Source organism: Montipora foliosa, chromosome 10 (assembly GCF_036669935.1).
Source record: "Montipora foliosa isolate CH-2021 chromosome 10, ASM3666993v2, whole genome shotgun sequence".
Taxonomy (NCBI): domain Eukaryota; kingdom Metazoa; phylum Cnidaria; class Anthozoa; order Scleractinia; family Acroporidae; genus Montipora; species Montipora foliosa.
Window position 1 is genome coordinate 37,065,167 of NC_090878.1, and position 15,000 is coordinate 37,080,166.

General features: G+C 39.4%; 2 protein-coding genes across 4 annotated transcripts in view; both read right to left on the reverse strand.

The window, feature by feature from the left end:
• The window catches only part of LOC137973971 (ATPase family gene 2 protein homolog A-like), a 19,040-nt gene extending 5,697 nt beyond the window's left edge, over positions 1-13,343 (reverse strand). The window contains exons 1-9 of one of the 3 annotated variants that reach the window (XM_068820878.1): positions 13,091-13,326; positions 9,740-9,861; positions 9,114-9,156; positions 8,192-8,229; positions 7,969-8,048; positions 5,935-5,993; positions 4,195-4,827; positions 2,749-2,878; positions 1,689-1,872 (exon numbers count right to left, since the gene is read on the reverse strand). In XM_068820878.1, coding sequence (XP_068676979.1) covers positions 1,689-1,872; positions 2,749-2,878; positions 4,195-4,827; positions 5,935-5,993; positions 7,969-8,048; positions 8,192-8,229; positions 9,114-9,156; positions 9,740-9,861; positions 13,091-13,283 — 1,482 coding nt within the window. In that variant the 5' untranslated portion in view covers positions 13,284-13,326. Of the gene's footprint in view, positions 1-1,688; positions 1,873-2,748; positions 2,879-4,194; positions 4,828-5,934; positions 5,994-7,968; positions 8,049-8,191; positions 8,230-9,113; positions 9,157-9,739; positions 9,862-13,090 lie in introns of all 3 variants that reach the window. The other 2 variants (XM_068820879.1, XM_068820880.1) reach the window with 2 other exon arrangements.
• A 1,397-nt stretch (positions 13,344-14,740) lies between these two features.
• Positions 14,741-15,000, reverse strand: part of LOC137973633 (gamma-aminobutyric acid type B receptor subunit 1-like) — a 23,216-nt gene continuing 22,956 nt past the window's right edge. The window contains exon 16 of the mRNA XM_068820480.1: positions 14,741-15,000. This exon is cut by the window's right edge and continues 2,911 nt beyond it. The gene's annotated coding sequence lies outside the window, so the exon portion shown is untranslated.

Consider the following 15,000-nt stretch of genomic DNA (forward strand, 5'->3'; position numbering starts at 1 on the left):
GTACGCGGCTAAATAGGCCAATTTTGATATATTAAAATTCTGTCGAAAACAAAAGGCATCATCTCGAGGCTCTGGGGAATAAACTCATACAAATCCTTACATTTATTCGCCAGAGCCTCGAGATGATGTCTTTTGTTTAGGACTGAATTTTAATATACCGAAATTGGTCTATTAATATGCCGCGCGGGAATTTTTTAAACAAGTGTTTTGCATATATAATAAGCCGCGTTTACGGGCTGAAATTATAAGGTACTGACTCAGTGATGTTATTTTTCCCTAGATCCAACCCTCTGATATTCAATCAGTCAGTTTGGAACGCAAGCAATGGCGGACCGTGACATCCAAAACTTACATTCAAAGTAAACAGCCTTTGGATAAAAATCAATGCTCAAAATCTAGCCAGTCAAGTGTTAAGCAATCACACTTTCAGTATATGAAGAAAAAAGGAAGTGGTTTTTAAGGGTATTAAAAGCTAGTTAAGCTACAAAGAAAGGAGAAATGCCGAAACAAGGATGTGAAATACGGGAATCGAACTCGGGATCTTTTGCACCAAGGACGCGCACTGACCGACTGAGCAATCCTTGCTTCAACACGGATAAAATTTCAAACGTAATTCAGTGAGGTACACTTGGTTTAAAAGTCGCTGTAGTACAGTTCGGAAGTACAATAATACTAATAAAGTATTCTCGTTTGTCTCACAATGTGGTCACTTGTGATGTAGATCGACTGGTTACTCGTCACCTTTTAGGCAGGATGCTCCGATGTGATTGGTTGGTTTTCAGTAGCTGTGATTGGTGCATTTCGATCCTCGCTGTTTCGCTGTGTTGTTCCTTCGGCGGTCCGCTGTCGTGCTTCCGGAATTTCTCTTCCACTATCCCGGTTAATGTTGTTAGGGTTAAGTCTTATGTGAATCGCCTCTTTGACCCTGCGTGTGTACCAATGAGGATCACGATCAAATAACTTTACTTCGTTCCAAAGCGGGTTGTAGTATGCAGTAGCAGTATGCAGTCGAAAGGTCGCGATCTACATCACAAGTGACCACATCGTGAGACAAACGAGAACAATTTATTATTATTGTACGACAGTACGAAAGTACTTTTTAAGATAATCTGAAGGCTTACAGCCCCATTTTCTTGATTGAACTCAACACTGAATTCAAAACTCTTTGCGCTCTTCTTATCCCTCCAACCCCTAAACAACTTTCTTTTTTCTTCCAGTCTTCTCGCACTCCTCTAATTTTTCCACAAACCCACTAATGCCCTCTTATAATCTCTCTTTATCAATAATACCCCTTTCAATTTTTTTTCTGGAATTTCGTTAACACTTTTCTCCCTTATCATTAAGCTGTCATCCTTGCTGTTATGAATGCAATTCTTAGCAATTGCGTAGAGAAACCTGAAATATTCACGATTTCAACGAGGTTTGAACCCGTGACTTCGCGATGCCGGTGCGACGCACTAACAAACTAAGCTATGAAGCCACTGACGTTGGGAGCTGGTCATTTCGGTTCAAATGTTGCCTTGATGAATGAATCAACGAACGAAATGATATATGAAGTGGATCATTACATTGAACTTCAGATACGAAATCAAGTGAGGCTTTGATCCTCGCAGTTATATGAACGCAATTCTTAGCAAGCGCTTTATTCCTTAACCTCGTCATTTCTATCTCCAAAATATCTCACTCACAGCTGTTTTAGCACCATCCATAAGTGTCAACAGAGTAGCCACAACTCTCTTCTCAAACTCATTTTGCACCTTGTCTCTTTTGGGACACAAAGCATCCAGTTCATCGATGAACACTATACTTGGAGCTCTTTCATGAGCCTCGTGAAAGATGTCCCTCAAACGAGCCTCAGTCTCACCAAAGTACCTAGCAAGACAATAGGATATAACATCTCTCACTGTATACGATTGGCCAATTAAGCAGGCAAATTCAAATATAAGGCCCACTAAATTCAAAAAGTCGATCACAGCTTATCTTATTATCATCCTTTTCTATCAAGCACTTATGTCCCGAAATGCATCTAATTAGACGCATGCCCTATTTTGACCCATGTCCAATATACACCAACTGGAGCAACTAGTGAATACAGGGCCACTTCGGAAGCAGTATTACTAAAGTGGCTCCGTGGCTCCACAGTCGTGTTAGCGTTTAAAAGAACGAGGAAGGTGTGTTTTTCACTGGCTCCGCGGCTCCACAGTCGTCCTAACTGCGGAGCCACGGCGCCACTGCAGCTAAATCCCTTCAAAAATGGCCATGTATATTGTAGTTTTGCCCTCAAACTGATACAGTCCGTCAAACGATCAATACGGGCTGAACGGATCATGAAAATCTTACGTTCCGATGGATCGTATTAAACCGGTCGACGGTCCGTTCGGTTTGAACAGGCCGTAAAGTAGGGATTCGGTACTAACAATAAGGAGCACCATTTGGGAGTAATGTATGTTACCACCTCTTGCAAACTCATACCCTACATTGAACTAGAAAAAAAAAACAAGGAGCTTTATCTTACATTTCAGTTACTCATTGAAGTACCATATACAGGTTTTAGGATGGAATACCCTGCTTTAAAAGTTTCAAAGTACAAAACTCTCTCGCCATTGTTTGCTAATGCAAGTGCAATATCCACTCAGCCCAGACAAGGGCAACATATTGCAACATAACGTCTAGTCGCTGTTTCAAGTTACTATTGCTTTTTTAACAAAATGGTTTATAATATTTCTTTGAGTGTAAAGCCACACAAACCTGCTTAGAACGTCTGGACCATTGATACATATAAAGTAGGCACCAGACTCACTTGCCACGGCTTGTGCAATCAATGTTTTCCCTGTTCCTGGTGGTCCATAAAGCAAAACACCCCGTGGCAGCGGAATACCTGTGGAATTAAGTTTCCGCCACAGATTTATTAAGTGGTACTACGATCAAAAAATCACTTCCTTTTTTTCTTCAGATTTTTAAAGTGTGTTTGGTTAAGACCTGCCTGGCAAAATTTTGATTGAGCTTCGATTTTTACCCAAAGGCTGTTTACTTTGAGTGAAAGTTTGGTATTTCACGGTTCGCCATTAGTCACGTTCTAAACTGACCGACTGGACCTAAGAGGGTTGGATCTGGGCAAAAATTAAGACGTCATTCACTCATTAGCTTAAGTATGCAAAACACGAGTTTAAAAATCTGAAAGCCTGAAATTCCCGTGCTGCATATTAATTCGGTCGCATACACACGCATTGCACTCTTAAACTAGCGAGTCTTTGACGTCATTTTCTCCTCGATCGACAATGCTTATGCAAAATTTGGGCAGATAAACAAAGAGCATTATGGTATTTTCTAAAGTCGCCTATAGCGGACCATTAAATAGGAAAATTCCAGTTAAAATAAGCAAGTGTCTTTTTGAAAGTAAGCCTTAAAACTTGGGTCACCTAGTGTTTAGTTAGTGTTAAGTGTTAGTCTTAAAATCCAAAGGGAAAAAAGTGGATTTTTTAATCATAGTACCACTTTATTCAACAAATTTTATGGCTTCTGTAAGTTTTATGCTTTTTCAGCAATAAGCCAAATGCAACAGTAAATTGTGATTTCTATAATAATTTGTAACTACGAACTGATTGGCCCATTTATATCAAGAAATGCACCTAAAGGCCATTTCCGAGTTCATATCTGCCTCCTCGTCAAAGTGAGTTTAAGTGCAAAGTTTTCGTTATGAAAATCAGCTTTCATTCATATTTAAGTAGAACTAATAACCATCACAAAAACTTCGCACTTAGACTCACTTTGAAGAAGAGGCTGACATGAACTTGGAAATGGCTTTAGTTATTAGATGCCCGCTTATTTTAACATCCAATATGAAGGTACACTTAGTGACGCTTGGTGAAATCCATGTGCATCTAATTCTGGGCATTTCTGGACATATCTGTCTGGAATTTATAAAAAAAAAGATAGATCTTTGAAAATTTTGTTATGACATCCACTAATGAAGGAAATAAATGATCCTTGCACTCATCTGGACAATTTAAGCAATTGCCGCTTTTTTTGGACACCTGAAAAATTAAAGTGGCTCTGGGATTTGAACCCATGACCTCTGCAACACCAGTGCAATGCTCTAACAAGTGAGCTATGAAGCCACTCAGTTGGGAGCAGGTAAATTTGCTGGGCTCATGTGTTACAATAATTATTATCCAATCAGACCTAGTACCTTACCATAACTTGTAAACATGTCTGGGTGTTTCAAGGGAAGCTCTATCATTTCACGGACCAATTTGACTTGTTCCTCAAGCCCTCCAATCAAATCAAAAGTCACTTTTCTCCTTGACACATTCTTACTCTGTTTTGTTCCTTGTGCATGAATGATCAACTGAGTCTCTTCCGGTGATATGTAGAATAACACTGTTGTGCTACTGCTTTTATTCTGATACCACAAGCCCAAACAGTTTTGTGATTGATACTCTGCGCTCAGCTGAATGGCACAGTTATGTTGAGTTCTGTTTATTTTCTGTCCCGGAATTGGCTCCTTAGTTGTGCCATTACTGAGTTCATTGTCATCCTTGCTAATATGTGAAACATATGACAGGATTTTGTTGCCACTTAAATCGACATCATTCCCACAGATCTGAACAGAGTTTGTTGAACCAGATGCACTGTCAAGTTCTAAAGCTGCCAAACTGTTCGAGAGCTCAGTTGTAGTGCTGTCATCAGTCGATACCTTATCCTCTTCTGAGGATGCTAATTCAGGAGTTAAATGATCGGATCCCTTTACTGAAGTGACCAGAAGTTGCCGTGATTTACCAAGGAAATTAACTTCTACTTTGTGCATTGGAAAAACAAATTGGTTTCCTGTAAAAAAAAGTTTTTTCTTCATAACCAGCAATAATTATTAATGTTCTGATAAATGAGGCATTGCTTATCTATACTGTGAGCAGTCTCTCTTTTGCTCTAAAATCATTGAAACGAACACGTACGTTTAACTTTCAAAATTGCCGAAGCTGCGGGTCGCTTATCACGATTTCTCCCTCGTGACTAGTAAAAACTGGGGACATAAAGCTCACCGTCAGTGTAACTGATTTATTAGTGCTCAAAGGTTTTACAAAGCATGGTGAAATGCACTTGTGTAAAAGTAGTCATTAAACTCATTGACACAAATGAGCATGGGGAAGGCGCCCGAGAAGTCAAGTCAAGAGTGCCTGGTCTCAAAACTGGTTGCAGGGTGTGAGTGCCCTCCACCCAGGCACTGTCAAACTGCTAACCAGGGGTCGGAAACTAAATATACATGGGGCAGGGAGGGTAGCAAAAACTTACAAAGGCGAAATTACGCAACTTAACAAGAGTGAAAAGCGCTGATGAGAGAGCCATAAAAACCTGTACGCCCTTGCGAGGGTGAAACAACACCAACCCTGATATACTGAATGGGACGCCACTGGCCCACACCGTCTTGAGTTTAAATGAAGTTAAATGCAGTTTAACTGAGTCAACAACTAGGAGCGACTGCAGTCAATTGTTGCCGGTGGTTTTGTTATATTTGTGCATGCATTGGATTCCTTAGTGTTGTACAGCTTATTCATCGGTGTGGTGGGAAGGTGCTTTTTGTGTGGAACGTTTAGCCCCCCCTCCCCCCTTCCTCTACTTTCCACTGTTTATCAGTGTGACAGGTGCATGTCTCCTCCAGGGCGTGGGGGCTCATGGCTAGTTTGTCAGGTTTTGCCAGCCATGGGAGCGGTCTCCATCTTGGAGCTGGCTGCTAATGGTGGAAGCTGCAGGATGTCTCAGGCACCAGACCTCCACTTAGCGACGCAGTTGTTAACTTAGCATAATTGCATTTAACCACATGATACTATATTAAGCTGCCAAAAACTTGAAAACAAAAAAAGCAAAATTTTAAGTAATGGACAAGAGATGAGTGACAGCATTACAAAACAGCCACGTACATGCAAAAACAATACTTACGCAATTCATGAAGACAATATGTTATAAACATCCTGTTCACTTCAAACTCAACGGTTTCACTAACAAGAAAAAAAGGAATTGAAACAAATTTGTTTTCTGTTAATGCTTTGAATAAAGATTATTCTTAACATCAAATTAACATGGAAATTATTTGACAAATTCTTTTTTGCCAGGCAACAGCTACGACATTGGGTTGGAAGACTTGGGGATTTTCCCTTTGGAAAAACACCACAACCAGCTTTGCAACACCTTTTTTAGTAACATCCTTTGGGACCTGAATCACAAGATTAGATACTTGTTGCCTCCAACTTGCTGCTGCAATAATTACAATTTAAAGTGCATATGAAACAAACTTTTTTATTAGCTTGGTCGAAAGAACTTTCAAAATGATGAAGAACAGCATTTATTTTATTGTGAGGCAACAGCTACGACATTGGGTTGGAAGACTTGGGGATTTTCCCTTTGGAAAAACACCACAACCAGCTTTGCAACACCTTTTTTAGTAACATCCTTTGGGACCTGAATCACAAGATTAGATACTTGTTGCCTCCAACTTGCTGCTGCAATAATTACAATTTAAAGTGCATATGAAACAAACTTTTTTATTAGCTTGGTCGAAAGAACTTTCAAAATGATGAAGAACAGCGTTTATTTTATTGTGACAGCTCTTTGGTTGCTGAGGTATTCAAGATTTTGATTTATGCAAATTAGACGACTTGTGACGTCACATAGTGGACACAAAATGATGTAAAATTACAAAAAATAGAATATCTCTGAATAACTTTTCTGTATAGAGCTGAAACTTTTTACAGTTCTTATATTCATTACAAAGTCCATGATATGGCCCACTGTGATGTTTCCATGGCAACGCAATGGGCTCCAGGCCCTCTCCATCCAAAGGAAGTCTGTTAGAATCTAAAGCAACTACATGTAAGAAGGCTTTTTTCATTTCGGGAAGGTGGAGATCTGGTAACGAGTATGTTGCTACGGTGATGTCATAATCACTATCACAATGTGTCCTTTTGGTAGCACATCAACCCTGCAAAACTTTAACCATGCAGACTTAGTATTAGCAAAGATACATTGTATTCCATATTTTGTGATCTTACATAATTTTGTGTCCACTGTGTGACGTCACATTTCCTCTACTTTGCATACATCAAAATCTTGAATAACTTGGCAACCAAGAGTGCTATCAAAATAACGTAAACGCTGTTCTTCATCATTTTGAAACCTCTTTCAAACAAGCTAATATGCATTTTAAGAAAAGAGTGCAATTTCCAAGTATCCAATTTGAAAACTACATGTAATCGGGCAAGGAAGTCCTTCATTCATGCCATGGCTGCGATGGTGCGATTGTATGATTATAGACAAATTTCTGAAAAATATTGACTTCTTTTTAGAATTTTTCGCATTTTTTGATATTTCCAAACATGATCACATGTTTTAGAGTGTTGGTTGATATTTTCAAATTATTATAGTATTCATACAGTGTAGACTATCACCACTATATTATTGTTTATCATAATTATGACTAGCTCTGTGAGCGGGCAAGATGAATCAAATCCCAGGCTGTGATTGGCTACCCGAGTGGGCAAGAAATAGAGCTAGCTATCTTGCACGCTTGGGATTTCTCACTTGGTCCCACAAGATCAAAGATTGTTTTTTGGTGTTTTATCCCATAATAATAAATCCTTTTTTGACCAAGCATGTTCAGTCTAGATTGCTGGATATTGGCCTCGTTCTTTTTTTGAGTGGTCAATAACCCAGCAGGAGCAAAGTAATTAATTAAACCTTCTATCTATCTATCCATCCATCCATCTGTCCATCTGTCAATCAATCAATCAATCAATCAATCAATCAATCGATCTATCTATCCATCTATCTACCTACCTACCTACATGTACCTACCTACCTACCTACCTACCTATCTACCTATCTACCTATCTATCTATCTATCTATCTATCTATCTATCTATCTATCTATCTATCTATCTATCTATCTATCTATCTACTAAAGTAGCTATCTCTCACCACAACTCAAGTTCCACTCTCAATGCATGTAGACAAAGCTCCTTTAATGGACTAATGATTATGATATCTGACACTTTTACCTGATAGATACAATAAGACAAAAATACATTAAATTATTACTATTATCATGTATGGCTGAATCTTATGTTTACAGTGTGAGTCCTGGAATTGCATGTTAATGTTTGTCATTGTCAGTTTAAACTTGTAATCAAACTTGCATTACCTGAGCATTCAAAAGAGACAGACATGTCAACGCTGCACCTGGAAATGGAGGTGCAACTTGAGAAAAGTAGTAAATTCATCAGAACGTCCAGAAATGAATTCAAAGTAATTGGATGCGCGCAAATTTCAATAAGCAAAACAAAGCGTCCCCTCGCTCTTCTCCCCAACTTCAACATTACTTATGTCTCAGAATACTGACAATTAACATCACAGTGTCCCCCAAATGTTACTCCTCAAGTAAGGATAAACAGCTGCATTGACTCTAAGCTAAAAATACTGCTAACCTTTACCCTTTAAATTATTGGCCGAAGCGAAAAATACAATAATACCCTTTGTTTGTCCACCCAAATTTTGAATAAGCATTGCTTTTGTTTTCTCTTGGGACCATTGTAAGTCGCAAGAGAAACAGGAAACAATGTTTAGGCAAAATACGGGTCGACAAACAAAGAGTATTATGGTATTTTCCACTTCGGCCAACATTTAGAAATAGGTAGCAATGGTTAGACTTAGAGGGACACTTTGAGTTGGATGTTGAAATTGGGTGTGCATCAAATTGCATGCATTTCTGGACATAACTGAAATTTACACACGAGTTAAAGGCTGAAACCAATAAGATACTAACATCCTTGTTGAGAATATGTCCAAGTGTCATTACACTCTGCAATGAAGCTAGGTAAAACTAATTCAGTTCAATACGAAAAGCAGTTTAATGGTTATTTTACACTTTGTTTCATTTCAAGCAAAGACAAGGTCTCTTTTTTAGCCACTGAAAGTTGTCATTAGTCCAACATTAGAAACTAATCTGTTCAGCCATGGAAGGTTAAAAACAGTGATTTGTTACGTGAAATGTCACTAAAATAAGGTATTATTAACTTTTTTTAACACAACAATCAACAATTGTGTTCGTCATTAATAAAAAATACCTTCAGGAGGCACCCCTGATGCAGGCCATGCTATGCAAACAATCTACAAAAATAACACAAAACATGATCAGTATTCATGAAACTTAAAATTATGATCAGTGTTAGTCTGGTATTCCTGTAATGGTCTTGCCGAAAACAATACTGTCTGACTGGCTACCCGCCTGACTGATTTCTTGACGATTGTTAACATTGTTTCCTCCACCATGGGGTTATCTTTTTTTAGTATCACCCAACTAGTGGACTAATGCAAATTCTGCATTTGATTGGCTACGCTACTAGAGGACTATTAGTAATAGTCCTCGAGTAGCAAAAAGTGTGATGCTTTCTGTCGTTTTATTCCCAAATAAATGTTTCTTTAACTGGCATTTGCTAACTTTATTATTGCCTTTTCTGTCCGACTACTTGGGTGATACTAAAACGATTAGACCCTTTGCCCTGAAGGGCCACAAGTCAATAGCCCATTAGGCTTCGCCTTATGGGCTACTGACCTGTAGCCCTTGTGGGCTACGGGTCTAATTGTTAAGTACACTGTAGCAGTGGAGGTTCCCTTTAATGACTGCCTAAATGACTAAGTTTTTTTTGCCTGACCACCCAACCCATATGTTCCAAATCAAAATTATTTTGACCTTGTTAGACTTTTCTGCAGATGTCACCAATATCCTTTTTCCAATGGACATGTTGCACTCCCTCATTGTATTGATGTTAAGCAATATTACATCATTTCTCGAAGACAGAGGTAATTTGCCATCTGTTGACCAAACAGAGAAAATACCATCAGTCAAGATCATGTTGCATGTTGATGTAAGAGTGAACTGTTATTTAAGTGGTACCCCCCCCCCCCTCCCCAAAAAAAAAAACCTTAATTACCTGTATCCGACTGCTAACACAAGAACTTGATCTCATTTATAAAAATCAGTTCCTTATTGGATCAAGTTATGCAAATATTATGCTAGACATTAAAGTAACAGTCTATGAACTCGTTCTTCATGTACCACACAAAAAATTATTACATGTATAAGCACGCAATCACAGATCATCCAAGAGAGTCCCCGTTTCCAATACAGTACAAGAACATACATGTACAAAGTACAAGGAGGCAGTGTGGCACAGTGGTTAGGACACTTGCCTTGAGATCTGGAGTTTCCAGGTTTCCAAGACTCATGCTGACCACTTGTTGAATTTGTTCCTGGTAGTCCCTGGTTCAACTTCTTGGACACACTTGTATTAAAATAGCCAACTGGTTTGCCTCTGGCCACCTGGGATTCTTAACAGTGTTGTTGTTGTTGTGTTCTGTCATTTCATTGACTGTGTTTCATTGGCCCTGAAAAGCCCCTATGGGGAGTGGTCAATTAAGTACGTAGTGTAATGTACAAGCACTATTTTAACTTTTTCCTGTTGTAACTATGGTGTGGAAGTGTAGGTTGGAGTGGATAATTTTATGCAGATTTGTGGTCAGGGGAACTACCAGGCGCTGTTCAGAATGTGGAAATCTATGCTTGAGTCCTAAGTGGATACGTATTCTTAGAAGGAACAATACATGCATGTATTATTTGTTTACATCCTCCATGATGTAAGTAATCTTTACACTAAGTTAAACTAAGTTTGAATGTTTATCGAACATAAAGAAACGAGCTGTGGTTTTGATAGTTTCATAGACCGAGGGGAAATCATAATGTGACACGTCATCATTATAATTTTTTCTAATTCCTGATAGCTTAGCCTAACAATGATTATGTCTCTTCTAATGGCTGACTGGTGCAACACTTTCAAAGTCAAAGGAAAAGGTCCTATCAATCCTATCGTTCAAAAACATCAAGCTTGATGTTATTTTTCAAGAAGTAACATTGCTCAATCACTTTTGTCAAAAAAACCTCCTGGGACATAGCCATTAGATTCCAATGTGTGTCTAATTGCAGGCATAATACTACGATAGGGTGCGAGCTAGTATCGTTGTCAGTACTCAGTTTGCGTGTGAAGATTGCATGGCTACCTAAACAAAAATTTCCAGTGTCTATTTCATATTTGTGTTAGTGAGTATCTTCAACATTTTAGAGTTGCACAAATCCTTTTTCATTTCAACTGGAATTGCTTTAATTCATTTTGAAGTATTTTGTCCACTGCGTTTGTTACTCCCAAGACAACAATATTATATGCTAATTTTGAATAAATTATTTAGCTGGAACTTGGCTCTAAATCTTTGACTTGTGTATAAGTCCAGGGCGATTTTTGGAGCTTCTTTTGAGGCCATAAAAGGTTGACTTATACACAAGTAAATAAGGTATCTCTGAGCAAAGGACATGCAACAGAAACAGAACAGAACAACACCGACAATAGACCATTTTACAGTTGTGTGCTTAGTTACCTGGCCTTTGAATGAAAGTGAGTTGACCCAGGTAACTAAGCACACAACTGTAAAATGGTCTATTAAGAATCTTAACTGGCTGTTGGCAAACCAGTTGGCTATTTTCAAGTGCAGCTGAGAAGTTAAACCAGGGACTACCAGGATCAAATTAAATATGTGGTCAGAGCTGGTCTTGAACCTACTGGGACACACTGCCTGATGCACTTCAAGGTTGTACAACACAGAAAGTCAGGTTTTTACACTGAAAATGCCGACTATAAAATTACCTATTAGTCTGTGTGTTATGCATGTATGCGAGCCATGAGAGTCAACATGCGAGCCACATAGTTATTGGAGGCTAACCGTTTCAAAATGGAATGGGTTCTTCGACTTAAGGACGGTGCCTACTAATTAAAGATATTTTTGCCCCGGTGTGTGATTATGCAGGAAATGTAGATCTTAGCAAGTGTTATCGAAATCCAAAAAGAAAATTGGGGGTAACCACGCATGTTTCAAAGATAATTCCTGAGTAATATTTGTAAAAAGCTTTAAAATACAAAGCAATGTATGGCGTTCTTTCTCAAATTGAAGCTTAATTATCTCTCAAAAATGCATGGTTACCCCCAATTTTCTTTTTGGATACCAAGAGTACTTACTAAGATCTACTTTCTCAGGATAGTTTTAAACCGCCCAAAAAAATCCCTGTATTAATAAGCATCACCGATAGGAAATCTGAGTATCTCGAGATGTGCAGATCGTATGCCCAATAACAATAGTAGGCACCGTCCTTAAGAGTGAGTCTCGCATGACTCGGCATAGTTCGCAGCTTGCTCCCTCGCAGTTTGTCCTGGTAGTTCAGGTGACCGGAAAACATTGACCCCCGGTCCATGAACTACCCAAACGGACTACTCCAAAAATACTATTTCAATACTATTGGTCATAAGCAGCATCACAATTAGAGCTAAGCATAAACATCCATTTTAAACAGCATTGGTCAACAGTATTTAAGTATTTGCACCCATTTTAAAAAAGGTTAGCTGTCAATAATTGTTGCACCAGTTTCACTTCACTTACATGAAGTAATTGGCCATTACAACAATAATTATTGTTAAGGAATTAAATCTTTTACTGGAAATAGTGTATTGAAACATAGAATGTTTCGGCCATAAACCATGGCCTTCATCAGCTAATGCTGGAGGTCACGTGACCTGGACAGATCATGTGACAGGCGACTAGGAAGGTGCCTCAGCACCCGGTCCAATGTGTTGGACAAACTGAGACTGAGCCCCCCTTTGCGGTTGAGAAAAGGCTGCTCCACCCTTTCCCATATGGCCTCCTTTATAATTATTATTGAAACCTAAACATTTTAAAATGGGTGCTTATACTTAAATACTGTTGACCAACGCTGTTTAAAATGGATGTTTAGGATTAGTACTAATTGTGAAGCTGCTTACAACTAATAGCACTCACTTGAAATAGTATTTTTGGGGTAGTCCGTTTGGGTAGTTCGTGGGTCACCCCGATAGTTCTGCGGCGCAAAAAAGGCCGCTGTTTCATAACTCCGGAAAATTGCCGTTACTTTGGTTCAAAAGTTTCCAGAAAAGTGACAAATGCTGTAGACGGTATGATAAGCTACCTGGCATCATATTGTTATTCCTCTCCAAAGCAACAGCGTGGAGGCTGCCATCATGGATGAAAGCGTGGTTGATGGGATCAGTGAGTCGATCAGCCTCACATAACACCCTATGATCACTGAGGTGCCGAAAATACAGCTGTCTTCCGCATGATTCACACAACTGCCAGTGATCTTGCTTTTTCTTCCCGCTCATTTTCCTTTTATACGGTTAGAATTGGCGTGTGAGCTCAGTTGAGTTTATTGTTGCGACGAACAGTTACGACTTATATGACGCATACTAGATAAGCTACAAACCCGCTGATTAATCATGGTTCTCACGAAGTACCAGTCTCCCCGTTCCTAGGATTTCGACAGAAGCCAGGCCTCGGTTGAAGGTGGATGATAACGCTATCCACCGGATAAATCACTATCCATTGGATAACGCAATTGATTTCGCAGTGACTTTTCCAATGTATAGTGATTGATCCGGCGGATAGCGCTATCCATCGTTTGAACAACTGGGGCTAGAGATAAATCACTACCCAGAGGATAAACACTAGCAAATCCAGTTATCCAGTGGATAGTGCTATCCACCGGCCAGGAAATAAAAATTATTCAGTGGTGTGTCCGCATTTTGAATGTCCTGCCAGAAAAACCCTGGGAACGAGTTTGTATCAACTTAGTCAGATGCACAACTGAACGTTTTGGTGATATATGACTCGAAATGTAGAATAACTGAAAAAAATGGGAGCAAGCCGATTATTATACAAAAATGGCTCAAGTTTGACGCAGACTTCATAGCGTTGTCAGAGCGATGCAAATGAGCTGTGACAATAATACTCTAAGGTGACAATGAGCCGCATTTGATCTCCATTTTACACCAGAGGGTCTAAAACACAAGTTACGAGTCACAGGTTAGTGTACATGTCACCGTGCTACAGATAAACAAACAACACTAAAAGTGCCTCCTATCCCTTATAACTGAACAAAAATGTTGTTACAGGTCTAGGGAAAACTTTCGGCTAAGTTGTTTATAAGTGGAATAAGCACCTCTAGTTTTGAGCTGTCGAATTCCAGTGACCGGTGTTTTAAGGCCGAGACACACTAGGCGACAAGTCGCGGCGACAGCCTCTGCGACAAGTTGCTCCGTGTTTACTAATTACAAACCAATCGCTGTGACACGACGCGTGTTCAGTGCACACGCAGTGATCTCGTATGAGGGGGAAAGTGAACTAGTTTTCTAACCAGCGACTTGTTGCCGGAAGCACGGTGCGACAACGCTGTTTTCGCTAATTTTGTCGCTGCAATCAGTCCCACGAATTCAAACTGGTTTGAATTCGTACACCTGATCGCAGCGACAAAATTCTGCGGCAGAGACAATGATTTTCACAAAATTAACAGTGTCACACCAGGCGAATTTTTGCGGCAACTTGTCCCCGCGACGTGTTCAGTGCAGCGACTTATCACCTAGTGTGTCCCAGGCCTTTAGACCAACCTATTTTACACCGACAATAAGCCAAAGCTACGGTACCATGGACATAGTCTCACCTCATTCAGTTCAAACTATTTCTTGAAAGAACCAGATAGATGTATTTCATTGGTAAATGAGATAGATAAGTTATTTTTAATGAACCAAGTACATGTTAATGATGAAATGGTATATGAAATGAATCATATATGAACTGCGGATATAAAATCAAGTGAAGCTATGATCTTCGCAGTTATGAACGCAATTTTTACAATTGCGTAGAGAAGCCTGAAAAATTCAGGACTTCAACGGGGTTTGAACCCGTGACCTCGCGATTCCGGTAACTAGAACCCACAAATGACCAGGGGCCCGTTTCTCAAAAGTTCCGAAAACTTTTCGGGCCCGAAAAGCCATTTCTGAAAATGCCAAAAGCTTGCTTTGGAAAACCCATCTTTTGACATGT